We start from the raw sequence: 27,946 nt of genomic DNA on the forward strand, positions 1-27,946 counted from the left end.
GAGGGGATAAAATGTGTAAGGAAATGGACCTGTAGAGAGGGTTGATATCCAAGTATGTGTGAATGTGTGAAAATCCTATAACTCCACTTCAACTGGCCTAATATCCTGAGTCACTAGATGGTCAGAAGAATAGATACAGTACAAAAGGAACAAACCGATGTACATTTATACTAAAAAACCAAAAACAAAGTTTGTACAAGATGAACAGCAAATGAAATAGCTTCTGTCAAAATAAAATCTCACACAGGTCATTTTTCTAGTACGTGGACATACATACACCCACACACACACAGACACACAAGCAAGAATGTGTATTTTGTAAGATATAGGTCCTTGGAAATAGACATTCTTAGCAAATATGGATGACAGATCAATTGTAATTTATTTTCTTTTAACACTGTATCATCATAAAGAAAACTGGTATAAATGAAAAAATCTATTTCAAATATCTACATCTAAAATTTTAGGCAGTGAAAAAGCACTTTGTTGACAAGGAGTGTGGAATGATGTATGTTAATCGTCAGAAACTGCTGAATGCCTTGTTTAGTTGTCACAAACAAATTCACATATCAGAACGAACAATACTGCTAAATATTCCTTTTTTCCTGCTTTTTTTTTTTTTTGTTAAAACATACTGGGAGAAAGTAAAGAAGGAAAAACTGGAAATCCATACATCTTTCAAAAGTTTGAAATTGAAGCAATATTTAGAACCATAGATGAGGAAACACGGCGGCATTGGTGTAATATACACAACGCGCTTTTCTTCTTTAATCTGTAATGTACATCAAATACTTTACAACAATGCATTAACAAAAGGCAAGAAACATCTTGCTGTACAGAGGAACCCCAATGCAACCTGAAGCCTAGAGTCACAACGGATGAAGAGAGTAAACAAAGCGTGAGAAGCCGTCCCCCATACAGTGTGTAAACTATTCTGTGTCTTGTGCTTACCGATAACCCTCACGCCCCACTGGCCCGAATGCCTCGTCTCTCCTCCCATCAGCCACGTTCAGTATAAAGCACTTCTTGTTACTCTACAGCTCATGCTAGAAAGGTGCTGCCCACTGTCATATTTAGGATCACTTTAGCTTTCTACTGATTTCCAAGTTAACTTGCGATTCATTTAGCTTTCTAAAATAGCTCTTAATATTTCCTTACTGGTTATCACAGCCTTCCTATGGAACAGGCTTTAACAAACTAAATTTGCAGGAGAAAAAAATAAAACAGAAAGAAATGTCTTGTGGTATGCATGCACATGCACTGTTCCCGGAGCGCTTGTGCCCCGCTCCTCACACCCAGGAGTCGGGGGAGGCCGGGTAGTGGCTCGTTTCATAGTTCAGTTCACTGTAGGGACGGGCAGCTGAGTAGAAGTCAACGTAGTTGCCGGTGGACTTGAGACCCAGGTGCATGGTGTACTCGCTGGCGGGAGGGCGATGGTGGACCTGGTCCTCGAAGAAGGACTCGTCGTAATTTCTCGTGGAATTCTGAAATGGCTGGTAGGTCTCATAATCTTTTCTGCTGGGCTCCTGTGGGACTGGCTGTGCTGAAACCTGAATGGGAAAGAAGAGCCACACTGGGTTACTTGGTTTCCCTTGACTCAGCCTCCCTCTTGCCCCGGCACCCAACTCTCCTTCAAAGAGGCTGTGTACGTCCAGGCATTCACCACTGCAGCCCTGCTTCTCCAAAACTGCCAACTGTCATTGGCTTTCCTTTTGAAAATTGGATCCTAGGTCCACGTGCTATCATTCTACATAATCTTTATCATGGCAAAATATACACAACATAAAACTGCTTGCTTTAAGGAATGTTGAAGTGTAAGATTAATTAATTAGGTGGCATTAAGAACATTCACGGTGTTGTGCAGCCATCACCACCATCTGTTTCCACCACTTTTTAAATCATCCCAAACAGAAACTCTGTGCCCATTAAATGGAATTCCTCATCCCCTCTCTCTCAGCCCATGGCAAGCACCATTCTACTTTCTGTCTCTAGAAATCTGCCTAATATAGGCGCTGTATAGAGTGTTTGTCCTTGTGTGACTGGCTTTTTTCACTTAGCATAAAGTTTCCATGGTCCATCCATGGTGTTGTGTGTGGCAGACCTTGAACCATTTTTGTGGCTGAATAATATTCCACTGTATGATGTGCATTGCTCCACTGATGAATGCACTGAAGGCCATGACTTTACCTCAGTGTAGCAAAACTGCACTTGCACCCCATGATTGTATTCATATAAGAATAAAATAGTCCATGGTATGCATAGACCACATTTTATTTATCCATTCATCCCTTGATGGACACTTGGGTTATTTTTACCTTTCAGCTGCTGTAAATAATGTTGCAATAAACATTGGTGCATTAGTATCTGTTCTAGTCCCTGGGGTCCCTTTTCAAGCACCTGCCCCTGAAATGAGCAGAACCTCCCAAGGTGTAGGGTGAGGGTAACCCTACAGCACGTGCATACCGGGATGCACAAAGCTCTGCTAATGTGCAGTAATTGGGGAGGAGGTCTGGTGTGAATTATTAAACACTCTTAAAGAAATACTGTTTGATCACTTTTAGGTGGACTCAGTGACTCCCTATTAATTTAACTAAAGTTCAGCACGGAAACCTGCCCTAGAAATTGGTCTTAGTTAATAGATAATGATTTGTAATTAGCACGTTGTGTGTAAATGAATGCTTTTAATGGCTTACACATAATTCTTCTCTCAAGTAAGTGAAACTCCCTCATATATGTCATTGATTTATACTAGTTATCGACCTGATCTTCAAAGAAGTGGTGAACTTCATCACAGCAGCTGTCTAGGATGTCCCACGTGTCTAGTTAGTGGTGGCTGGATGAATGAGGTTTCTGTCTACCTACGAAAGTCCAAAAGTCCGTAGAAGATGAACCTTTGTTAGCCTGAGAGCTAACAAAGGGTGAGAGGAACATTTGGAATGAATGTACAATATCTGCAATTAAATACTGCTAAGTCCAGGTCTACTGGACTGCGTTGCTAGGTTGGGGTGCCCTTTGCTATTCTTTGAAGAGCTCTGTTTGTGCGCTGCTGAACTCCACTCCAACACAGGGCTGCTTTCCAAGTGCAAGACATGCAAAGGCTCAGAATCTAGAAGTTTCGAAAAATTACACAGGGAGGGAGCTAGATTTGTTGTGTTTCTAGTTCAGCAGGACATCCTATTCAACATTTAGCAAATTCTTTAATACTCCAGTAGTCATAAATATTTAAGTGTGTTTGTGTCTATCTACATCAGTACCTATAATCTATCATCTCTCTGTCTTCCTATCCACCCACCAATCAATCTATCAGTCCAGTCCTCCAGCAAACTCCCACATTATAGATGAGAAAACTGAAGCACAGAGAAGTTAAGAAACTTCTCCAAAATATCATAGCTAGTGGTGTTGTGAGCTGGAACTGGAACATATGGCTGGCTAACTCTAAAACCCAGGTGTTCTACCAACCTAGCCCAGTCCCAACAGAGCCAAGGTGGCCAAACCTTGGAGGACAGGCCTCAAGGAGCTGACTCCAGGCTCTAAGATAAGAAAGTCGGTGGACAAAAGAGACCAAGAAGCGGTGTGCTTTCTTATGCATTTTTGGGGGCCAGGGGAGGCAGTGCAGGGGACAGGGACGTCTTCAGGGGGAGTCACTCACAAGGCTTATGGCTCTCCTCCAAAGTGGCTTCTGCTTTCATTTTTTTGGTTCTTTTGCACAACCTCGTTCAAATTGCTTTGACTGTTGTCATGTTCTCTCTGGTTGGTGGACATTTTGGAGCTGGGTATCAGCTTTTTGAGCCTCTTACCCCAGAGAATTAACTTCTTCCATTCACCTGTACTATTCATAAAGTCCCACACCAATCACTTCTGAGGTTTGGTGCCCCAGTCCCAAGAGTGTGTACAAATGAACTGTCACAGGTGGCAAGTGACACTGCTGCACCTGGAGAGACAGAATTTGCTCACTGGTCTTGTGGTATGAACGTTTGCTGGTGAAACACATCCACGGTGGAGGAATATTGGCTGCATTTTAAACTTTAAGGGAATATCTGACAGTGTTGAAAATCTGGCTGATGAAATGACCCCTTCCAAAGCCCTCTCCACATAAGAGCTAAAAATAAATGCATTAAAAATTGCACAGTTTGCATCAGCCAGATTTGGATGAGGGAAGTAGAATGATGCCCCAGTAGAGCAGTGGGGATTTCTGAATCTGGGTGTCTGTTACGGTCTAGAGAAGCCCAGGAACACGCAAGCCGGAAGCTTTTGCCTTCTTTGCCTTAACGCTGCATCTTGTTTTGGAAAGGGGCTGTGACCAGCAGCTCACTCCAGGGTCAATATGCCCACGCTCTCTGCGCTCTGTTCTGTGGCTTCTGTTTCTACCAAGTCATCTTTGCTGAACTTTTTCCTCAGCGGTAGAATGTTCACTCTAAATTACGAAGGATAGTGTCATGACACCTTCCAACTCTGTTCGCATAATGGCAAAAGACTTCCTTGGGTTTATTCCTTAATGAATTTGCCAGGAAACTGGATTTATTTTGAACACAAGGGAAATGGTAGCCTAGTATAGATCTTCCAACTTTTCCATGTCTCAGAGTGTTCATAGAAAGACTCAGAGTGTTCATAGAAAATGAAGGAGGCCAATTATGAAGTATCAGTGGTCCTCAAAGCATGATCCCAAGACCAGCAGCATCAGCATCACCTGGGAACTTGTTAGAAATGCAGATTACTGGGTCCCACTCCAGACCTATGGAATCAGGGCCTCTGGGGATGGGCCCCAGCAATCTGTGCTTTAACAGCCCTTTGGGGAATTCTGGCTCATGCTCCAATTTGAGAACCACTGGCACAGAGGTGAAAAAATGGGACAGGAAGACAGAAGAACCAGGATGAGTATTTGCCTCTTCCTGGCTGGGGGACTGAAGGAAACACGTATCCTCCTGGAATCTCATCTTCCTCATTTCTGTGAACAATTACAACTGGCCTGCTCACGTGACAGTGGAACTAAGGACACCAGGAAGGAACTCAAGATTCTGGTTTTGTTATCATTTAAATATTGGTCATCAAAACAGCAAAGCTCTTTGTTTCTAGTTCCTGAACAAAAATCCTGTTGTCAGCTAGATAGATACCATTCAATATGATACTTCTCTTTATAAGTATGGGGTGGACTGGTAGAAGCTCAAAAGGATGTTTGGAAAGTACACATAGTTAAGTCTTTTTTATTTGTTTGAGACAGGGTCTCGCTTTGTCACTCAGGCTGGAGTGCAGTAGTGCAATCATGGCTCACGGTAGCCTCCAGCTTCCAGGTTCAAGCCATCCTCCTGCCTCAGCATCCCAGGTAGCTGGGACTACAGGCACACACCACCGTGCCCAGCTGATTTTTGTATTTTTTGTAGACCCATGGTTTTGCTATGTTGCCCAAGCTGGTCTTGAACTACTGAGCTCAAGCAATCTGCCTGCCTCGGCCTCCCAAAATGCTAGGATTACAGGCATTAGCCACTGCGCCCAGTCAGTTAAGTCTTAAAGTGATGTCTGTAACCCGTTGACCTCAGACATTCAAATCAAAGATCACAAACTGTGTTTTATACTACGGATTGTTTCTTCTAGGAGGCTTTAAGCTCAGAGTTCATGGAAAATATGCTGGGTCCCAGGTCACAGGAGCAGCACCCGTGTGTGGCCATGTGTCCGGTGCAGGCATCTCTTTCTCAGCTCTCATGGTCTTTTGCCTTATCTTGGAGATCCACTTGAAACTGATTTCCCTCCATGAATCGCTTCCCCATAAGCTCGGTCACTATCCAATGTGAAGCCTGTGAGACCCGGCTGGTGACTGAACCACCCGGGAGACAGGAGTGCTCAGCAGAGGACAAGCTTCGATGCTGAAACTGACCAAACCCTGGAGCATCCCTCCTGGTGAAACTGTTCCAGGTGCGAAGTTCTGGGGTAACTTTTGGCCCAGGGAAGCTCCCAACATGGAAGCATTCCACCTGGAATGGTTGGCTACACCTCTATGGCCAGAGAATCCAAGTCAGGGATACTGTTTATGAGTCCTCGCTAGGACTCTCAACTGGAAGAGAGTGAAAATGTGTCTTTTGAAGGGTTAGGATGGTTGCACTTTATTGAGTCCCCAAGAGAAAAAGCTGCAAGTAAAGACAAGGTTTATTCCTATAACATAGTCTAAAATAAGTAAAATGTTTTCTTTCCTTCCTCTCTAAGTTCACTGGAGTGTCATTATGATCTCTTTGGAAATACTTTTTGGGGAGGGGGGGAACCCTCTCTTTGGTGGACATTTAAAAGTGGATGTTAGGCTAAGATAGAATGATCCAATTATCCACTTCCCTTGGCTGGTCCCTTACAGGGAATGATGGTGGTCCTGAGCTATGAAGACAGGACTCAGCTCTGCCGGGGGCTTGCCTGCAATGCCTCGGTCCTGACGAGAGGTGCGGAGCTTGCTCTCCATCCAGGGTGGATTTTAGCAACATTTCCCTGAGGCCCAGTGGCCTTGGTGTTTCACTCTGAGACTGAGTCAAGCACATTCTGGGGACCTCTGGGAGAAAGGCTATGGCTAGGTGGCATTCATGCTCGTGGCAAGGATGCCATCTTAGCACATTAATTCTCATTTGCTTAAATGCTCGGGATCTGCTTAGGTAAAAAGAATGTGCCCCTTAAAGCCATTATAGACTGTCCTCTAAATCTAGATGGCAAGCAGTCTTTTGGAACTGACTGCAGCCACTCTGTGAGATGCCAAAGACCCCTGGCCACGTCAGGGCGTTTCTTCAATGCCAACTCCCGGGAGAGGAAGGCTGGTGCAGAGGGAGCTGGTTCCAACGAGGAGCTTCTCTCTACCTGAGGGAGCTCAAGATGAATCTCACACTCTTGGCGGCAAAATCATGGTCCCATTACAACCTGACAAGAATCTGCAATAATTGGCAATAATCTGCTTACTGTACATCCAGAATTTCATCATATTTGCTGCAAGAAGCATGGTTGATTTCCATAAATGAAGTTGGCATTTCTAATACATTTTGTTTCTGTTTGCCTTTATGGAGGCAGGTTGGCAAGTGAATAGTTGGGGCCTCCCTGGTGACCTGGTGTCTACAGCTCATGACCCTATTTATTTAGTCATTGGCTTCTTTGCTTTTAGCAAATACTAGAACTGAGGGGAGGCTGATTAGATGTTAGCAACACATCAAATAGGCCGTGGGGACCAAGCCATTCACCAGGGGGTCACAGACAACACCATATGTTTTCCAGAGTGCTGCACATGGAGTGGGCTGATGCCCACCATGGGACGGAGAGATGTATGAAGTTTCTGATCAACGAGGGGGAACGACTGTGTCTTTTGGCTTTTATAGCTCCTGCAGAGCCAGAGAAAATGAGCCTTCAATAAATGTTTGCTGAGTAACACACACGCATACTCTCTCTCTCTCTCTCAGATTGGTTCCTTAAGAATCTACTGTTCAGATATATAGACTAAAGGAATAGAACAGAGGCCTCAGAAAAAACACTACACATCTATAACCATCTGATCTTTGACAAACCTGACACAAAAAAGCAATGGGGAAAAGATTTCCTATTTAATAAATGTTGTTGTTGGGAAAACTGGCTAGCCATATGCAGAAAACTGAAACTGGACCCCTTCCTTACACCTTATACAAAAGTCAACTCAAGATGTATCAAAGACTTAAACATAAGACCTAGGACCATAGAAATCTTAGAAGAAAACCTGGGCAATACCATTCAGGATGTAGGCATGGGCAAAGACTTCATGTCTAAAACTCCAAAAGCAATGGCAACAAAAGTCAAAATTGACAAATGGGATCTAATTAAACTAAAGAGCTCCTGCACAACAAAAGAAACTATCATCAGAGTGAACAGGCAGCCTACAGAATGGGAGAAAATTTTTGCAATGTATCCATCTGACAAAGGGCTAATATCCAGAATCTACAAAGAACTTAAACCAATTTACATGAAAAAAAAACCCCATCAAAAAGTGAGCAAAGGAAACGAACAGACGCTTATCAAAAGAAGACTTTTATGCAGCCAACAGACATATGAAAAAATGCTCATCATCACTGGCCATCAGAGAAATGCAAATCAAAACCACAATGAGATACCATCTCATATCAGTTAGAATGGCGATCATTAAAAAGCCAGGAAACAACAGATGCTGGAGAGGATGTGGAGAAATAGGAACGCTTTTACACTGTTGGTGGGAGTGTAAATTAGTTCAACCATTGTGGAAGTCAGTGTGGCAATTCCTCAAGGATCTAGAACCAGAAATCCCAGCCATCCCATTACTGGGTATATACCCAAAGGGTTATAAATCATTTTACTATAAAGACACATGTATGCGTATGTTTATTGCGGCACTATTCACAATAGCAAACACTTGGAACCAACCCAAATGTCCATCAATGATAGTCTGGATAAAGAAAATGTGGCACATATATACCATGGAATACTATGCAGCCATAAAAAAGGATGAGTTCATGTCCTTTGCAGGGACATGGATGAAGCTGGAAACCATGATTCTCGGGAAACTATCACAAGAACAGAAAACCAAACACCGCATGTTCTCACTCATAAGTGGGAGCTGAACAATGAGAACACATGGACATAGGGGAACATGATACACGGGGGCCTGTCCGGGGGTGGGGGGCTAGGGGAGGGATAACAGTAGGAGAAATACCTAATGTAGGTGTCGGGTTGATGGGTGTGGCAAACCACCATGGCACGGGTATACCTATGTAACAAAACTGCACGTTCTGCACACGTACCCCAGAACTTAAAGTATAATAATAAAAATAAAATAAGAAATAATAATAAAAGAATCTACTGTTCAGTGCTCCTCAAACCTGAATGTGCACACAAGGGCATCTAATTAGAATGCAATCGTGCTGCAGAAAATCTTGGACGGGTTAGGGTTAGGAGCCAGAGAAGAATCTCTCCTGTATTTCTAACAAGATTCTGGGTAACAATGATGCTGCTGGTTCCCCAACTAGACTTTGAGTAGCAAGACACTACAATGCATTTCATGTATTGCAGAATAATAGAACTTATTTATGTGTTCTTTTTCAAGTTCTCTATTGAACTTGCTGTGTCTCCTTTATTGGTAGTGATCACGTATAATGAATGCTTCCTTCCTAATGCATTTGCAGGGTTACAGGAGCTACTCGATCTCTGTCCGGTAATTAGACAATTCCTATTTAGTGACAACATCTTACACTTGTCTATTTGGGGGTTTCTTTTAGTTTTGCACCATAGCAGAATACTTGCTTTCTGCACCAGATCAAGCACGAGGTTCAAAGGCCGTTTGCAAATTTGAGGCTGTTCTGCCAAGTCCACCACCACACACACACACACACACACACACCACACACACACACGCACACACACACGCACACACACACGCACCACACGCCGCGCGCGCGCTGCAACAGGAGTGAGGAGAGGGCCTCAGGGGACGTTGCCTTCTTTTTCAGTTCTTTATGTATGTTGGATGAAAATTTATGTTTAAAATTCCAGGTTATTTCACATGAGTCACACTGAAAAGGAAATACAAACGTGTTGCGTTTACTTTACCTGGTTGTGTTTGATGTCTTCAGCGGGCGCACCATATGAATTCCTATACAAAGTTGAAATTCCAGTGTTTTGAGCTAAAAGCAAAAGGAAAACAAAAGTTTAGCAAAGAAAACAACATTACCAATGAGGAACAGTGGTTATTGAAGCAAGTTCTTGCCCTAACGAAGCTTGTTTTCTTGGGGACCATTCCAACTAGAAGACATTCTTTGGCCCTGAACACTTCATTTTACATGCAGATATTAAAAAAGGAGAATAGTTATTCTAGAAAATCCCCATAGCATGTCAGCCGCTTGCAATAATGTTCACATCGCAGACAGGGTCAGGGCGGATGCTGCAAACAGATGGTCGTTTTGTAAGTTTTATGGCCTTCTTTTCTGGTGAAAACTGGCAGGTAATAAACGCTTGTCACCTGCACTGAAGCATGCAGGAGTCTGTACAGCAGCTTAGCTTTTAGCCAGAGAGTGACAAGAATAAAATTTCTAATTTGAGCTCACAGAAGTGCTTGATCATCTTTCAGACAGTTCATTTCTTACAGACCCAGAGGACGGGAAGGGGGCATCGCCTGCATGTCCCCCACGCGTCTGGAAGCCTGTGGCTTTGGAATCAAACTAGATGCAGAGGGAGGATCCCGCTCTGTTGTCTGGCTTGCCCGTGGTCTAGACGAAAGAGATGAAGGTCTCCTCTAGTTGCCAGCAGTTTCTGAAGGCCCAGAGAGGGGGCGTATTAGCCCACTTCCTTATGGGAAACCCTTGAAGCTCAGGCCACCCACTCAGAGGAAGGGCACAGGCCACCACTCCCTTCACAGCTGCTGAAGGGTCATGGTTCAAGAAATCTTTGGTAGAATGACTATATCACCTAGCAATCCCACTGCTGGGTGTATATTCGAAAGAAAGGTAATCAGTATATCAAAAGATATCTGCACTCCCATGTTTATTGCAGCACTGCTCACAATAGCCTAGATGTGGAATTAACCCAAGTGTCAACCAACAGATGAATGGTTAAAGAAAATGTGGTATATGTACACAATAGAGTACTGTTTGGCCATAAAAAGAATGAAATCCTGTCGCTTGCAGCAACGCGGATGGAATTGGAGGTTATTTATGTTAAGTGAAACAAGCCAGGCACAGAAAGACAAATATCGTACGTTCTCACGCATTTGTGGAATATGTGGGAGCTAAAAAAATTTGATCTCATGAAGATGGACAATAGAATGATGGTTATCAGAGACTGAGAAGCGGAGTTGGGAGAGAGGAATAAGAGGGGATGGTTAATGGGTAGAAAAATACAGTTAGAAGAGAAAAGATCTAGTGTTTCATAGCACCATAGGGCAACCGTAATCCACAGTAATTTATTGTATATTTCAGAACAACTAGAATAATGGAATTGGGATGTTCCTAACATAAATAATAAATGTTGAAGGTGATGGTATCTCAATTACCCTTATCATCTGATTATTATACACTGTATACTTGTATCAAAAAAATCACATGGACCCCATAAGTAAGTACAACTATTATGTATTCATAATTTGTTTTTAAAAAAGCTTTGGAGAATGCTGTCTGTCTGGTGTCAGTGGGGTATAAAACACTCTCAAACTAGGAAGGGCTTATTGTTTGCTTCCAGTATTTAGGGGATAATGAAGTAGGATCACTCCACCTATAGGCCACAAGAGAAAGGTCACTATAACCTCTCAAGGTCTAAGTTCACTCCACCCATGATTTTTTACCTAAGAGTTCATTACAAGTGTGCAATAAAATTCCTCCTGGAGAACTCAGCTTAGAAAGTGAGGGCCGAGAGTCCATTTTTCCATTTTAAAGACCATTCTGTTATCCTCTCTGGTTGAATGCATGTCACTCCTGTCTCTGTATTATGATGCAAACCACCATCTCTCTCTGGACCATTGCTACCAAATCCTCCTCGATGGCCCAACTTCCACTCTGCCCAGCCCGATTCCTCCATCCATCCTGTTACCAACAGTCAGAATGCTGTCTTTGTAACACAAGATGGGTTCTGTCACTTTCTCTGCTTCTAGCTCCAATGCCCTTCACCCTGAGACGGCTCTCCCCTATGGCCATGAGGTCCTGCAAGGTTTGTTTCCTGCCTAAAATCCCAACACGTTTCTCCCTCCTCTCCTCCTGTTAAAGGAGCCCCAGCTTTGCCGACCCTCCTTCCTCAGAGCGGGCCAAACTTGTTTGGCTTCAGTGTGGTTGTCCTTGCTGATCTTTCTCCCTGGAACTCGCTTCCCTCAGACTTTAAATGTCTCCTCCTCCCATGTCAAGTGAAGTAACCCCTTCCGCCTGCACCCCCATCTCATTACCCTGATGGGTTTCTTCTTCCTACTAAACACAGTGCAGTATCATCTTGCTGGGAACTTGTTCTATTGTTTACCTTATATACTGTCTGCCTTCCTTTTCCAGAGCAGAAGGCCCATGAGACAGAAACAGTCTGTCCTGCTGCTACCTCTGTATGTATCCTCAGAGCCTGGCACAGCGCCTGGCCTCAGCGGACACCCATAGAGTAAGTGCCCCATTTGCTGAATGAATAAATGAGTAAACCTTAGATAAATCTGCCTTCAGAGCTATAATTTGCTGATAGAAAATGTCACTTCAGGGATAAAGTGAAATTTGTTTTTTTCTGTTGCTCAGAATTAAATGCATATATTTTTTTAGAGCATTTGCACTATTGTAGTCTTGGCCTCCCTCCGTGTTGTGAAATCATAAACAGACACCGAGACGCTCTCATCAGAGGAATCTTAAAAGCATGAGGCAGAGTTTGTGGCTTCTGAGCCTAGGATGTTAATACTGGAAGTTCTTTCCCCTCACCCATTTAAATGAGACCGTAGCTGAGACTGAACTACCTTTACGGACACACGAGGCAGAAGAATTCACAGAGGCTCTGCCCTCACGTGACTGAGCTAATAGTGGACTCACAGAAGGATGCCTTTCTCTTTTTTTATCAGCCCCCAAATACCCAATTTCCAACTGAATCAACACACTGAAGACTAGAACGACTTTCAAAGGCATAAGAGGCCGGGTGTGGTGACTCACGCCTGTAATCCCAGCAGTTTGAGAGGCTAAGGTGGGAAGATCACTTGATGTCAAGAGTTCAAGGCCAGCCTGGCCAACATGGTGAAACCCTATCTCTACTAAAAATATAAAAATTAGCTGGGCGTGGTGGCAGGCGCCTGTAAGCCCAGCTACTGGAAACGCTGAGGCAGGAGAATTGCTTGAACCTGGGAAGTGGAGGTTATAATGAGCTGAGGTTGTGCCACTGCACTCCAGCCTGGGCGACAGCGTGAAACTCTGTCTCAAAAATAAATAAATAAATAAATAAATAAATGGCATAAGAAAGACACTGACAGAAACAAACAGACCATTGGATGAAAGGGTATGTGGAAAGCTCAGATGGGAGGGGAAAACCTCCAGGTGAATTTGAAAGTCAGGCGGTGGAGCTGCTGGGATGATGCAGCCCTTTCTTGAGGTGAACTGAACACGTGAGGTTCCCAGGCATGTAGGGCTGCAAGAACTCACTGTGGAAGCCAGCACGCCTGAATGAACAGCCGGCTGGATTTCTCAGGGCTCCCCAGTGGCAGAGAAACACTTAGGAGGGAAGAATTTCATGAGGCTTCATCCAAGCCAAAAAATGAATCCAGAAAAGGAGGGTGGGGGAAGCCTGGAATAAACACCTAGATGGATCTGAACTTCTAAGAGCTCGGCAGAAGAGATGACAGCTCCATCAAAGAGATGTTTGCACTTCCAGCCCTCATAGGCTGCATTTTGAGGGTGAAGCTTCCCTTGTTGTTTTCATATCAGAGGGAACGTTTTCTTGGCAGGGAATGAAACAAGGAAGATGGCAGTTTTTCAGGTTATCTTTCAATGCGCTGAACTTTAAGTGTCCCGTGGATTTGTTCTTGAATGAGAAAAAGCATTGCTTTTGATGTGGAGGCCACAAGAAATCTGATTTTGCAAGTAAACCCTGGAATGATGGGCATTTGCTAACATCCTGCAGGGTGGGGTTTGGAAACTCAATCTCCCCATCTCTATGTGAAAGACTGGCTTCCACTTGTCTCGGCTGGGGGCTTATTCATACCGCTATTGAAAGTGGCAAACCACCACTATCCTCACTTCTGCTATCCCACCGTCACCTCCATCACCCTCACTACCACCACCACCACCATCATTGTTGTGATAATAACAACCGGCGTTTACACAGCACTCATTGGCTTTAGAGGAACTTCCCTATCTACATAGAGTATTCAATAAAGAGCTCAGTGTTCTTTCTGGCTTGCTACATGATTGAGAGTGTACTCCTGAATTGCATTTTTAAGTAAGTTAGAGCAAAGCTGTTTAAGCCTCTAAATAAGTTTGAAGAATTACATATACTGAAATTGTCAAGATCCCTGCCATTTTCTAAGAATATTAAATATCAGAAACAGTAAATCTTATGTTTTGAGTCCAGGGCACAATCATGTGCCACTGGAACGGTTTTGACATAAACACACACACCCACACCTGAAGGCCTTTTGAATGATTCTCTTGGGCAAGAGAGTTAAAGAGAAACGCTAAACTTAATAATAATGCAGTCGATCTCACAACTATTCTTCAATCTCAGCGTATCATCCCAGACAGCTGGTGATGCGGCTACCCAGGGCAATGATAACTGCACATTGAACGGGTCAGTTGAATTTGGTGTCATGACTAGCTCAGCATAATCAGTACAAATTGGATCCTCTGCCAAATGTCTAGACTCCAGGGACTCAGAATTCAGATTCACAGCTTTCTTTGTTCCTGTTCATCTACGCGGCAACATGTAAGGGGGGAAAACAGTGAATGTGAATAATAACCTAGAGTCCATGTAATGAGTTAAGTTCTCCCATTCGGGAAACATCTCAGGAGCAGCGCTGAGGTGTTCCCTTGTAGGGTCTGCGCATGGAGGCAGAATGTGCTCCTGGGGGCAGGGATAAGAAACATCTGTTTATTATACTTTTCTTTATGCAGCTGAGCAGAGTTAACACGGAAAACGCTGCCGCTGGGGTAAATGCATTTGCTATTAGAAAAATTTATCTTCGCTGTCCTGGTTTGGAAGGCATTTTAATAAATCATCCAATTTGTCTGCTGTGCTTCCCTGCCTGTCTACACATAAATGCTACTAGAGAACTGCCTCCTGCTCTTCAGATTCCTCTCCTAAGAGGGTCTCGGTGTATGCACTGCGCCCTTTGCGCCCTGGCTTTATGAATGATCTAACCTGGCCTTGTTCTATTAAAGGCTCTTCCTCATAGCCTATTTTCAGCAGGGACCCATCTCCATGCCCATGTGGTAAAGAGGGTGTGGGGGTCCCCGTTGAAAGGTCCTCAGGGCTCCGGCAGCTTTGCTTTTAAGGTATAACTCCCTCTACAGCCAGAGCCCACGTCCTGCTTCTTGGAGGAAGGCCATCCAGGGAGAGGGTGAGGTATGGAGAGCTCGGAGGGGGCTGTGAGTGCCTCAACAGAGGCATATACAGAGTGTACAATATGTACAGAGTATACAGTGACTTAAGGGTAAGCCCTGTTATCAGATGGGCTGGGCATGGCACAGTGGAGGGGGCAGAGACAGACACCCATTGTACCAATTCTGGCCTCCATAGAGTCTTGGCTGATGAGAAAGGAAGGCAATGGCTGTGACTGAGATCGTGAGGGATGACGAGTGTGAAAGATGAATGCCTCCCCCCAGGGAATCTGCAGTCATCAGCTCTAAGGAAGCTTCTTCGGGGTATGTCATGGTAAGAGGTTGTATCATGGCAAGAGCGGAAAATATCTTAATAGTTTCATGGGGTTCGCCTTAAACCCTCCTCCTGCCCTTCCTCTTTCCATCCCACCCTCCCCTCCCCTCCCCTCCCCTCCCCACTCCCCTCCCCTTCCCTCCCCTCCCCACTCCCCTGCCCTTCCCTCCCGTCCCCTCCCCCTCCCTTTCCCCTCCCCTCCCCTCCCCTCCCCTTCCCTTCCACCTTCTTTTCAGTTCCCTCCATTCCTAATGCACAGGGCCTAACTACACTGCCTCCACCGAGTCCCCTCCCCAATGGGTGATGTCAATGAGGAAGAAATACGTGGGAATCTTCTAATTTGAAAGAATATTATGAGCCAGGTAAACGAGAGGAAAGGACTGAGATAAAACATGGGTAGAAAACATTTTCTCTCAGTTATGCTTCTAATCTTAGTTCCAATTCTTGGGAATCATCATTGTCAAGCTCTCAAGTGACTGGACAGCTGCGAAGTCCTGCTCAGCAGCCAAGCGCAGCCAGCCCCGTGAAGCCTGATGCCCCATCCCTCTGCCTTGTCGCGGGTCAAGCCACCAAGTTCCAGGAGGGGGCGTGCGAGGGGCGCTCACCTGTCATGGCGTCTTTCCTGGAAGTGTGTTCGCCTTTAGCTCCGTGGTAGGTGGCGTTGCTGCCGGTGCACTCGTAGTCTGTTTTCCTTTCTTTGAGGCTGATCATTTCCCGAGGTGAAGCTGGGGCACTTGCTACATGAAGAAATCAAAAGGGAGATTTTCTGCGTCTCATTCCACAGCGTGTGTACCTTCCACACAGTCAGGGTCCTCACTACACATGGTCCTGCACCTCTCAATGCCTACGTGAAGACCTGATGGGTTTTCTTTTTAATTTTTATTTTTTGGCAGTTTTGGTTCTTGTCCCTGCCCCATTCCCTCACCTGTGACAACTGAGGCTTTACAGTTAGGGGGCGTGTGATTTGGAGGCTGGCAATTGGGGACCACATCCTGGGGCCATCTTCCTCAGAGAGAGATCATGGAGGGGACGTGACCTGCCCAAGGTGTGTGGGGCAGTTTAGGAATGAGACTGCTCTTGGTTTCTTCCTTTCTCTTCTCTTTTCCTTCCCGCACTCCCTTCCTTAATTAGATGTGTTTCAGAAGATCTATTACTAATACTGACTAATCCTTGATTAAAATAAATGCAGTTTTACTTAAACACTGAGTCACCTAGAAACTGCCTTTAAAAAAGTCAGAGAGGAGACAGCTCTCTACATAGGATGATTTGTGTGGCAGAAATAACGAAGCCCACAAAGACCTTCTTTGTCTGTGGCTGGGGTGGGCTGGGGAGGGGCATGGAGGCAGCTCTAGTTCCTGCTAGGGCTTCCTTGCTCCAGCTCTTTGCATAAACACCCTAATAATCTCTGGGGCCCTCCTTACACCTCGGCCACTCACTGCCTGTCCGGCTGGGAGGCTGAGCCCTGCCGTTCCTCTTGCACCCATTTCTAAAGTGCTGGGTTGTAATTGGAGGATCCTCCTGGGAAATTCCAGGAGTCCTGAACAAACTGGTACTAGAAGAGAGGAAAAGCTGAACTCAGAGGCAAGGAATTCAGTAAAAGGAGGTTGAATTTTCATGAGTGACTAATGGATTGGCAACAACTCAACCTTCCTGCCAGTGCAGAGGGGCACTGGGAGAGGTTGGCAGGAGCCATGCGTCTGGGTGAGGGGGCAGCTGGTCGCGCATCCCACCCTGTGGGCACCTGCAGCTGTATCCAGCTCCACAGGAGCTCAGGTGCCGTGTCCTTCTGTCAGGAAGCTCTCCCCAGCTCCCATAGCCCAGGGCAGTGCTTCAGAGCCTTGTTTACCCTCAACACTCACTTGACAATTTATGGATGCCCAGAGCCCATCCTGGACCTTTTGAGTCTGAATTTTCAGTGACGGGCTTCAGAATCCATATTTACCGAGCGTACTTGATGACTACTAAGGCTAGGAATCCCTAGAGCACTCTGATTTTTAGGATAAATCCCTTTTTCCTTTGCTAGTGTCAAAGCTCCTCCCCAGCCAAACCTCAGTTTACCTTCCAGCTTATCATTCACACCCTCTGTAGGTCCTCCAAGGCACCTCTCATGTCACTGTCTGAGTCATGTGATTCAGTTTGTCACCCTTAGTATCTTCTATGTAAACTCCTGTGCTAGCCACTGTGTAAGGCAGACACGCAGATCATGTGGCTCTTCCTGAACTTGTGCAGCTCTCAATCGAGTGAGGAAATGGATGTCCAAATAAACTAGAATGAGAGGCAGAAGTGCCCAACAGACGTCACAGCCAAGTGCTGGGAAGATGACAAACATGGGTTGTTGCCACCCTCTCAAACCTATCAAAATAAAATCACACCTCAGTGCTCAGCTCTTGAAGCCACCAGGGGTTTTGGATCCTGGATGCCTATTAGAATTCATTACCTGGAAAACTTTAAAAAAATACTGAGGCTTGAACCCCACCCGATGCCAGCTGGCCAGAAGCCCTGGGTACAAACTCAATGGCAGACAGGGAAGAAAACCACGCAGCTCAGACAGCTGCAGCACCCTCATCACTTGTGGGACAAGCCTGGAGCTGCAATGACTTGATCAAGGACTGAATCTCCCTGATCCACAGTGATCCTGTGTGGGTGGAGAGAATGCCCAGGCTCTGCTGTGAGGGAAGAGAGGCTCCAGGGGAGAGGACAGACAAAGGCTGGGACACGGGCCATCTCTGTCCCGAATGTGAATCTGGGAGATGTGAGGGGCAGCCACTGTGTCTTATGAAGATTGGGGTTCTGTTGCTTCAAGAGGGGAACCTCTGCAAGAACAACTGAGTCCTTAGCAAGCCTTGTCACTCAACTGGGCCCTGCATCCAGTCCCTGCCTGCTCGCTGATGCCTCGCTCACCTCTTCCACCTGCTGCCCCCTTCTCTTCGCTTCACCATCTTTGTCTTCCAGGAAAGTCTCTCTTCCTGCCTTTGCCCTTTTGTCTCTGGGTCTTCCCTAACAAAGGTTAGCTTTTTATGAGTTACTGCCACACAATCACGAAGGGACAATATTTTAAAGCCTGTTGACCAAAGCTTTTAAAATTAGAATCCAATATTGCCCAGATGGTGGTGTTTATTAAACCACATCAAGTGTGTAATTATCTCCTGAGACCTCACACGCAGCGGTGCTCCAAGTCTCCAGTAAATCAGGATTAAGTTCTGGGAAAAATCAAATCACGCAAACAAGTGTTTATTAGGTGTCTGGATGTGCCTCGCCTAGGAAATCCTGAGGCAGTGCACTGGCTGCATGGCTGGGTGAACACAGCCCTGCTTGCTCGCGAGAAAAGGCTGCTTCTCTCTCCCAGCCCTTGCCGATCCATCATGTCGTTTCATTCTCATAACACTGATTGGCTCACTATAATTCTTAATTATTATGGCTTTCCAAAAGACACCATCCGTATGCTTCCCACACTCCATGAGCTTTAGCTTTTTAAGTCTGCTGGAATTATGGAAATGAGAGGCCTAAGAGGCCACCTCCATGCTTCTGAGATGGGTGGACATTTCCACAGGTAAGGGGGGTTCCTGATCATCACCCAGGGTTGGACTAAATGTGATAAGCAATGACAGTACACTAAAAGGATCAGCTTTCACAGAGCTGGGAGGGGGCCACTTATTTCAGTCAGATATTGGCCATTCATCTCTCATCATGTTGACAGTAAAGTCTGGTGTGGAGTTATGCAACCATCATTCTCGGGGGTAGGGAGACCACTTTGCTGGGCAATGCTCTCTACCAGGTCCTCCCAGGTGTCATTTCAGAGAACAGGATTTCCTCAGCAGGGAGAGGGCAGAGAAGAGTAGGAAGAAAGCTTTCATAAATAAAAGCCTACATAGCTGTGTCTGTGTGGGTGCATATAACTTGTTATCCATCTTTCATTCTCAGAACAAAATCAAAATGCAGAAATCAAAATAAAAGTTTTAAAAAAACTAAACTGTGAGGAAAACAGCAAATTTATGCCATTTATATTACTAAATGGTGTGTTCACATTTGCCTTTCATCTTTCCTCTGATTTTTGGCATTCCTTAATGTGAGTTAAAAAGGGTATAAAATCAAGTATTTTTACAAATGAAAGAAGTTCAAAATTTAAGCAATAGGAATATGACAAAATTAGAAAAAAATTAAATGGAATGACTTAGAAGTTATAGTTGGCTATGATAATAATTTATCAGTGGCACCTGCTGGTTTATCATTAATAATAAAAAGCTAATTAAATATGGAACAGTTATGAAATGATCAATGATATGTGTCAGATGTATATCACACTGAAGGAAGAAAGCACATTTGGTCTCCTCTACTTTTTATCCCAATTTTGACAAAATGCAACTCAAACTAATTTTATTTCTTTATTTATTGAGACGGAGTCTCACTCTGTCACCCAGGCTGGGGTGCAGTGGTGCGATCTCTGCTCACTGAAATCTCAGCCTCCCGGGTTCAAGTGATTCTCCTGCCTCAGCCTCCCGAGTAGCTGGGATTACAGGCGTGTGCCACCACGCCCGGCTAATTTTTGTATTTTTACTAGAGACGGGGTTTCGCCATGTTGCCCAGGATGGTTTCGAACTCCCGAGCTCAGGCAATCCGCCCGCCTCGGCCTCCCAACGTGCTGGGATTACAGGCATGAGCCACTGCGCCCAGCCAACTCAAACTATTTTAAGTTGGAAAAGTTGTCCACGGAAACCCCTGATTTGCAGACACATGACAGTTTTCTTTATACTTGTTCCTCGTGAATTCAGGTCCATTACATGCATATCATGCAAAGGAACCTGTTAGAGAAGGAGACTTGCTCTGAGTCTGTGTATACAAAACACAGAGTGGCCACCACAGTACAAAGAACAGATTCATTTCCTACTTCTAGCAAAAGTCTGAATGGAAGGTTGTCCTCTGAGTAGGGGTTGGCTCAGGGACTGGGAAGGAGGGTCTTTGCTCAAAGAGAAATAAAGCCTGGCTGGCTAGCCACGGCAGCCTCTTACCTGAGCGGTTGTTGGGAGACACGCGCACAGGGGAGATGGAGGGCGTGCGGGAGGAGGAGTAGGGCCTTTGCCGGTCCCTCTCGATGGTTGAAGACGAGGCTACAAAGTGGTATTGTGACCATCCATCCTGCAAAACACAGCACGCTCCTGTTAGATGGGCAGGACACAGTGATTTTTCACCTCCAGACATTTTTAAGTTCCAAGTGTCTGGATTTGCATAATATTTCTACGGTGCGTCAAAAGAGGTTCTTGAAGCTCTGCGCCCTCATGGAGGTGAACAGAGCCAAATATGAATGAAGACACACCTCCTTCCCTCCAGACTGCCTGGCGGGTAGGGCCTGCTTTCCTTCATGGATGTTGAATAAATGGTCTCTTTACAAACCCGCTCTGGTCAGAAGCTTCTACTTCGATGAAAATACGATGCTCAGAATGTTAGGGGACCCGGAAACTGTCTATTTTTTGCCTACCTGGTTCCAGCTCTGCCTGGCTCCCTCTTCCACTGCCTCAAGATTTTCCACAAGGGTTTACCCCTTTGCTCCCAGGACCTATCTGTTGGCAACCAGAATCCAGGGCAGCGTCCTCCCTTCCCGTTTACCTCCCTGTGTCCTTTCCAGCCCCAAATGCCCACCCCCGCCTGTCTCCAAGCTGGTCTGCTCCAGGAATGATATTTTTCAATATAGAGCATATTCAAAATGCATCCTACCGAGCCTCCATTAGGCTTCTGATATCTAGTTAATACACAGAAAGCATCTATACTATTTTTCCTTATAAAAACCGCATGAATATATCACAGATTATTTTGTGAATTTACAAAGCATAAAGAAGAAAATAAAAATAGCTGGTAATTCCACCCTCTCCACCTGAGAGAACTCCTGTTAACCTGTCATGGTATTTCCTCCTAGTCTTTTTTTCTTTTTTAAATAGATTTTATTTTTTATCAAAGTAACATGTTAAATAGTACTAACATTATAGCAAAGAAAAGCAGTCACCTGCTCCACCCCCAAATCCTCCTTTACAGAGGCCATTGCTTTCAATTCTTTTAGATTTTTTATTTTTTTCCCTGATAACATTTAGACTTTTAAGGGGCTCAATGCTTTGTTCTCTTGGGATTGTTCAGATAATCTTGCCACACAGTCAGCACCTAGTAAGTAAGCTGGGTAGTATCTTTTAAAATCATGCACCTTTCATTCTGGCTTTATTCTATCAGTCAAGTAGAACAGGAATAATGAGAATTAGGTACACAAAGATTAGTCTTGGTGTATCTAATAAGAATTAGACAGGAACATGGAAATGAGTATGCATTTTGTTCTTTATTAATTCATCTATTTATGTTTTCAATGATTTTTGATAGAGTTTTGAGCCCCTTAAAAGTCTAAATATTATCAGAAAAAAAAGCTAAAGAATTGAAAACAAGTGCCAATGTAAAGTGGGAACAGGGGGTGGGACAGTGCCTGCTTTCCTTTGCTATAGTTTCAGTAATATTGGACATATTACTCTAATGGAAATAAAACCAAACTAATGGATACCATTATCTGCATTCTACAGGAAGAATTTCAGCCTTCGAAAGTAAATAGGCCACCCAAAGTCAAACAATACACAAGTTACAAAAAACATATTAATACTAACGTGGCATTCTAACAAGTGCTTGGAAGGAAAAACCAAGCCAGATTAGGGGATAGACGAGCAGGGGCGGGGATAGAGGAGTGGGGTGGGGGGAGATGGAGGAGCGGGGGCGGGGATGGAGGAAGGGGGCGGGGATGGAGGAAGGGGGGCGGGGATGGAGGAAGGTGGGCGGGGATGGAGGAAGGGGCAGCGGGGATGGAGGAAGGGGGCTGGGATGGAGGCGCAGGGGCGGGGATGGAGGCGCGGGGGCGGGGATAGAGGAGTGGGGTGGGGATAGAAAAGTAGGGGTGAGGATGCTGGCATCTCTATTTTGTGGAGTGGGGTCAGGGAGGTGCTGTCGGGAGCCTTAACGTTGCAGCAGGACCTGGAGATGGCAATTGAACCAGACCCTGGGGACACAGATCTCGGCTTTCCAGCCGACAGAAGAACAGATGTGAAGGCCCTGGGTGGGAACGGCTTCGCTGGTGTGAGAACAGGCTCCTGGGACTGAAGAGGCGTGAGCAGGGGGCCAGGAAGACAGGAAAGCTCTGGGTGTCCAGGACAGTTTGGGGAGGAGTAGCCACAGCAAAGCTGCTTGGGAGGTCACTCCCCTGGACAGAGGAGAGATGGCCCAGGCTTGGAGGGTGTTGGTGGTGGGAAGCGTGCAGGTCTGGTATCCACACTGGAGGGTTTGCTGCTGGCATGGCTATTGGTGTGGGAAAGAGGAATCAAGCCTTAGCGCAGTGCTTCTGGTGTGAACCACAGGGGCCTGAGGTCCCCTTCACTGAGCCGGGAACAATGGGGGGGAGGGAAGCAGCTTTAGGGAGTGGAACCAGGACTGCCTCATGGGGACGTATATGGTTACCGAAGAGGGACAGAGAACGAAGCAGGATCTGCAAACTGGGATCTCAGGGCTGGAGGCAGAATTTTGGACGTCAGCATATAGATATTATTTAAAGCAAAGAGAACGGATGCAAACCTATAAGCGAATGCAAATAAAGAAAAGCACAAGGCAGAGGCTGAATGAGCCTGAAGACATTCCAATACTGAGAGGGGCGCAAAGAGTAGGGGAAGCTTCAAAGGAGACCAAGAAGGAACCCAGTGAACTACAGGGAGCATCAGGAGGGTGTGACTGTGGCATCAGGCAAGACCAGGACAGCGATGGGTGAGGAGGAGACCAACCGAATACCGAGGAGGACCAAGAGCTGCCCAGTGGTCTGGGAGGAAGGAAGTCCTCGTGACGGGGACAAAAGTGCTTTCTTTGGTCAGGTTGGTAAATGTCTAACTCCAGCAGGCCCAAAAGATAATGAGAATTGGTGAAGGGGAGACAGTGAGTACCCACAAGCCTTTGGCAAAGTTTTATTATAAAGGGAAATGGAGAAATGGGCCTGAAGAGAGTGAGGGCTGGAGAGATGTTGTCATAGATTACCTAGAAGATATTGCTGTATTTCGTGTGCTGATGGGAATGACTGAATGCAGAGAAGGAAAAACCTGGGGACATAGGAGAGAAAGGGAAAAATGGCAGGAAGAACATTCTCAAGACAGGAAAGGTGGATAAGATTAAGTGAGCAATGGGGTCACTGCCCACAGAAACAGTCAGACTGTGGCCATGGACATGGGGAAGAGACGGGTAGATGGGGTGACAGGAAGATAAGGATATTCACTCTTGATTTTTTTTGTTTGTTTTTTGCATTTTCTTATGGAAAATGAGAAGTGAGGTCATCTGCTCAGAGCGAGGAAGGGTTGGAGCTTAGAGAACAGAGAGAAGAGAGAAAGGGAAGCGAGGAAGGAAGGGGACGGGGATGTGGAGTGGTTCTTGAGTTGGGTGGGGAGCGAGCTGACTGGCCAGGGCAAGTGGCCGGGGTGCTGGACAGGGCTGGAGGCTGTGGCAATGAACCGAAAAGGAGCTGACTGGTCAGCATCCGTGTGTGCCTCTCTCCAGCCACAGTCAGCTGCCCCAGGGCAGGTGTGGAGTGGGTAGAGTTGATGGGTCATCAGGCAACTTGGAGAGAGACAAGGGAATGTCACGGAAGCTAAGCCCAGTAAGGAGGAAAATGTAGGAGCTAAAGACGATATGGAGAGTGTAAATTGATCAGGGTACTGGTGGGCTTATGAAGGCCACAGGCTGTTGGGAGGATACTTCACAGGTGCCGGGGATTTTCTTGAGGGAGGAGAGCTGAGATCCTTCTCAAAAGGGCAATGAGGAGGGGGAAAGAAAGACAACTGCTCCAAGAAGGACATCTGCTCCACTTCCAGGGCCAGGGACGCGAGGGAGGGTGGGTGGGAAATGAAATAGCCCTCGATGAGGGGGCTCAGGGGGCTGTGTCCTCAGGGCTAACAGATGAGCAGAAGAGGGGTTGCGAAATGGACACGGGATTTTGCTGATTTATTTATTTATTTTTTCTTTTGAGACGGAGTCTTGCTCTGTCACCAGGCTGGAGTGCAATGGCATGATCTCGGCTCACTGCAAACTCCACCTCCTGGGTTCAAGCGATTCTCGTGCCTCAGCCTCCTGAGTATCTGGGATTACAGGCATGTGCCACCACACCCAGCTAGTTTTTGTATTTTTAGTAGAGAAGGAGTTTCACCATGTTGGCCAGGATGGTCTTGATCTCCTGATCTCATGATCCGTCCGCCTCGGCCTCCCAAAGTGTTGGGATTACAGGCGTGAGCCACTGTGCCCAGCCGATTTTGCTGATTTTTAACCACAGGTTAAAGAGGGAAAAGAAATGGGAGGTGGACAGAAGACAGGTGGAATATATGGGGGATAACTGGCTGCTCAGAGCCTTCGATCGAGGGGTCCAGGTAATGATGGTCGTCCCAGGAGGCTTGGGTGATTGTGACAGCTGAGGTGATGAGAGATGAAGGGTACGAAGTACAAATAAATGCCTCCTTAGGGAAGGGTGGGGGTGGTAGGTAGGTATCACAGCAGGAGAAAATGTCTCCACTGGAGTTCTGTGGGGATCTCTGAAATCCTCCGGAGGGTGGCGGCAAACACGGAGGAGGAGCAGTCTTACCAAAAACATGTTCAGGGTGGAAGATATTTTAAAAATGTGTGTGTCCGTTACTTATGTATGGGAACGATTAAAAAAAATTTTTTTAGACCGGGAGCGGTGGCTCACGCCTGTAATCCCAGCACTTTGGGAGGCCGAGGCGGGCAGATCATGAGGTCAAGAGATCAAGACCATCCTGGCCAACATGGTGAAACCCTGTCTTTACCAAAAATACAAAAACTAGCTGGGCGTGGCAGCGCGTGCCTGTAATCCTAGCTACTCGGGAGGCTGAGGCAGGAGAATCACTTGATGCTGGGAGGCGGAGATTGCAGTGAGCCGAGATCACACCACTGCACTCCAGCGTGGCATCTTTTTTAAAAGATAGAGCTAGACTCCATCTTTAAAAAAAAAAAAAAATTTAAATCCCTGTCTTTTGAAGGAAATGCTTTGTAGATGGCAGAAGTCCTAAATATGACCGAATGGGGACAGATCATTTTATGTTTGTCTCATTGCAATGTAGAAGGTATGCTTTGGGATTCCAAGTAGTGGCTCGGGACAGTCAAAACCTTGGCTTCTTTGGCTATGAATGTGATGATATTCTGTGTAGTATTAAAGGTGAACAAGGTACTTTACAATGTGAATATTGGCTAAATATTATGTCCTAAGACCTAAGGACACACTAGACCTAAATGTGGCATAGCTGTAGGACTGGTTTCACTTGGTGAGACATCAGTACGTTTGTTAACACTGCTCTCTTATGCAGGTGATTGGAGATATGTGTTGCTCAGCAATTCAGAGTTCATGATGTTTAGACTATACTGCAACCATTTAAGTATTTACATTTCTGGAAATGTCAGAAAACTGAGTGTAATAACAAAATTGCTTACGAAGGAACTCCTATATGGATGCACTCAAAAAATTTTCAAATCCTTCATAAAATCAAATATGGAAAATGCAAATGCCTGGCAGAAGTGTGGTCCCACAGGTAACTTGTCTGTAGGTGACTGGGTTAGTATACACCTGAGGGTGATGACAGCGGAGTGCGGTGGGAGAAACGGAGAAACAAACCCTGGCTCAGGCCCCTCTGAGGATGGCCAGGGACTGCATGCCTGTGAGTATAGGCACTTTGAGTGGAGGGGAGAAGGGAGCTTAAGGAATGGGGCAGAGTAAAAACCCAATAAATGTCTTCGTTAGAGCTGTGTCCTGACCCACAGCTCAGGAGCCCCAGGAGGAACCGAATACCTTCTACATTGCAATGAGACAAACATAAAAGTTGTGTGCTGTGAGAAGAGGTGACCTTCTCCATCTCCCCTCTCTCATTCATCGATGCAGAGTGAAGGCTACAGTGACCAAACTGCACAACTTCAACACTGCTATGCTCAACAATGCCCAGAAAGGACTTTAAAACTTTAGTTCCGACGCCACATACAGTTGGCCCTCTGTATCTGTGGGTTCCACATCCATGGATTTCACCAACCTTAGGTGGAAAATATTCCAAAAAACATTGTCTGTACTGAACATGCACATGTTGTTTTTTCCTGTCATCCTTCCCTAAACAATGCAATTATTTAGATAACACATTGTATTAACATTACATATTATAATTAATCTAGAAATGATTTAAAGTTTACAGGAAAAGGTGCGTAGATGATATGCAAATACTGCACCATTTCACTAATACAACCGGGACTTGAGCATCTACAAATTCTGGTATCCTTGGGAAGTCCTGTAACTAATTTCCCACAGATACAGAGGAGCAGCTGTCAAATGTCATGGAAACTCATGGAACACTAGATGCTAGAGACTAGGGTGCAGCTGGCCCGTGGCATAGATCAATCAACTCATTACAAACACCTTGAGCACAAATCTCATGGCCTTCCTCATCTTTTATTGTAGAAAATCTTTAGTCATTCAATTAAAATCATGTTTTGCTTTTTAAACAAGAAGGGAAATGAAGATAGAGATTCTTTGGGAAAGTTATTGCTAAGCTGACATTCCTTCTATTCCACTAGCCATGTATATTTTTGTTATCTAGCCAGCTAGCAATCAATCTATTATTCGTTTACTTCCCACTGTCACTCAGAATGGCTTGGAGGAGGTTCACATAAATACATACAACGCGGGCACATATCTTTCAAATCATTATTTGCCTCTTCAATCACTGTTTTTTCTTGTTAAAATATCAACTTATTGTAGGCCAGAGACTTCTTTTGTGAATTGTTATATTGGGCATTTCACCTTAGCTCTCTTTGCGCCACCTGTACAACTCATAGGGGTTAGATAAGAAAGCTCAGGGAAGAAGCAGGGAGAGTGAAGAATTGCCACGGTAACCGGGGAAGGGCCATGAATCCTTCCTATTGATGATAAAGAACTCTTTTACTATCTGTCGTTCACCTTCAACAGAATGACCCACAAGTTGTGCCCTTCAGCTGAAGACCCAGCTAAGCTGTCAAAAACGTGATATGATATCTGTGCCTCAAATTGGTTTTTATTTTTAACACATTACACTTAAAACTGGAGGTGGTTAAGTTGTTCCAAGTATATAGAGATAGAAATCCAAAAAAGAAGATGAGTTCAAAGTCACTGAACTTTAAACTGCCACCAGGAACGATCTGATTTTCTTTATCTTACACCCTTTAGCTGTCCTTCCACCACTTTCAGCCTCTGCACTCAGGTTTCCAATGTGTTTCTTATGAAACTGTATTATCCCCCAAAGCTACAATCATCCACACGGGCATTTCCAATGGTTCAGAGTGCACGAGAATTGGGTGCTGTTCATCCCCACAGCCCCACTACCATTGGTCTTCACGTTATTTATAGAACATGGTCAGTCTGTTTAGTTGATACAGGTCTTCTTTTTGTGGATTTCGAGGCCCCTGAATTTATAACACTCTCCATTTTATATTTCTGAACATCCTGTAAACATCGCCAAGAAGAATATATTACTAGAGAGACTTCTGCTAACAGTTTGAATGAGGGGACTAAGTAGCTTTCATTCGGACGGGTCTACAGGATGTTAGGACA

General features: G+C 45.3%; 1 protein-coding gene across 7 annotated transcripts in view; it reads right to left on the reverse strand.

Moving 5' to 3' along the window:
• Positions 1-363: 363 nt before the first annotated feature.
• Positions 364-27,946, reverse strand: part of CTNND2 (catenin delta 2) — a 938,008-nt gene continuing 910,425 nt past the window's right edge. For all 7 annotated transcript variants that reach the window (XM_003263165.3, XM_012501684.2, XM_030813911.1 and 4 more), the window contains 4 exons: positions 20,328-20,454; positions 15,927-16,058; positions 9,565-9,638; positions 364-1,550 (listed from right to left, as the gene is read on the reverse strand). In XM_003263165.3, coding sequence (XP_003263213.1) covers positions 1,290-1,550; positions 9,565-9,638; positions 15,927-16,058; positions 20,328-20,454 — 594 coding nt within the window. In that variant the 3' untranslated portion in view covers positions 364-1,289. The remainder of the gene's footprint in view (positions 1,551-9,564; positions 9,639-15,926; positions 16,059-20,327; positions 20,455-27,946) is intronic.

This window comes from Nomascus leucogenys, chromosome 6 (assembly GCF_006542625.1).
Source record: "Nomascus leucogenys isolate Asia chromosome 6, Asia_NLE_v1, whole genome shotgun sequence".
NCBI lineage: Eukaryota > Metazoa > Chordata > Mammalia > Primates > Hylobatidae > Nomascus > Nomascus leucogenys.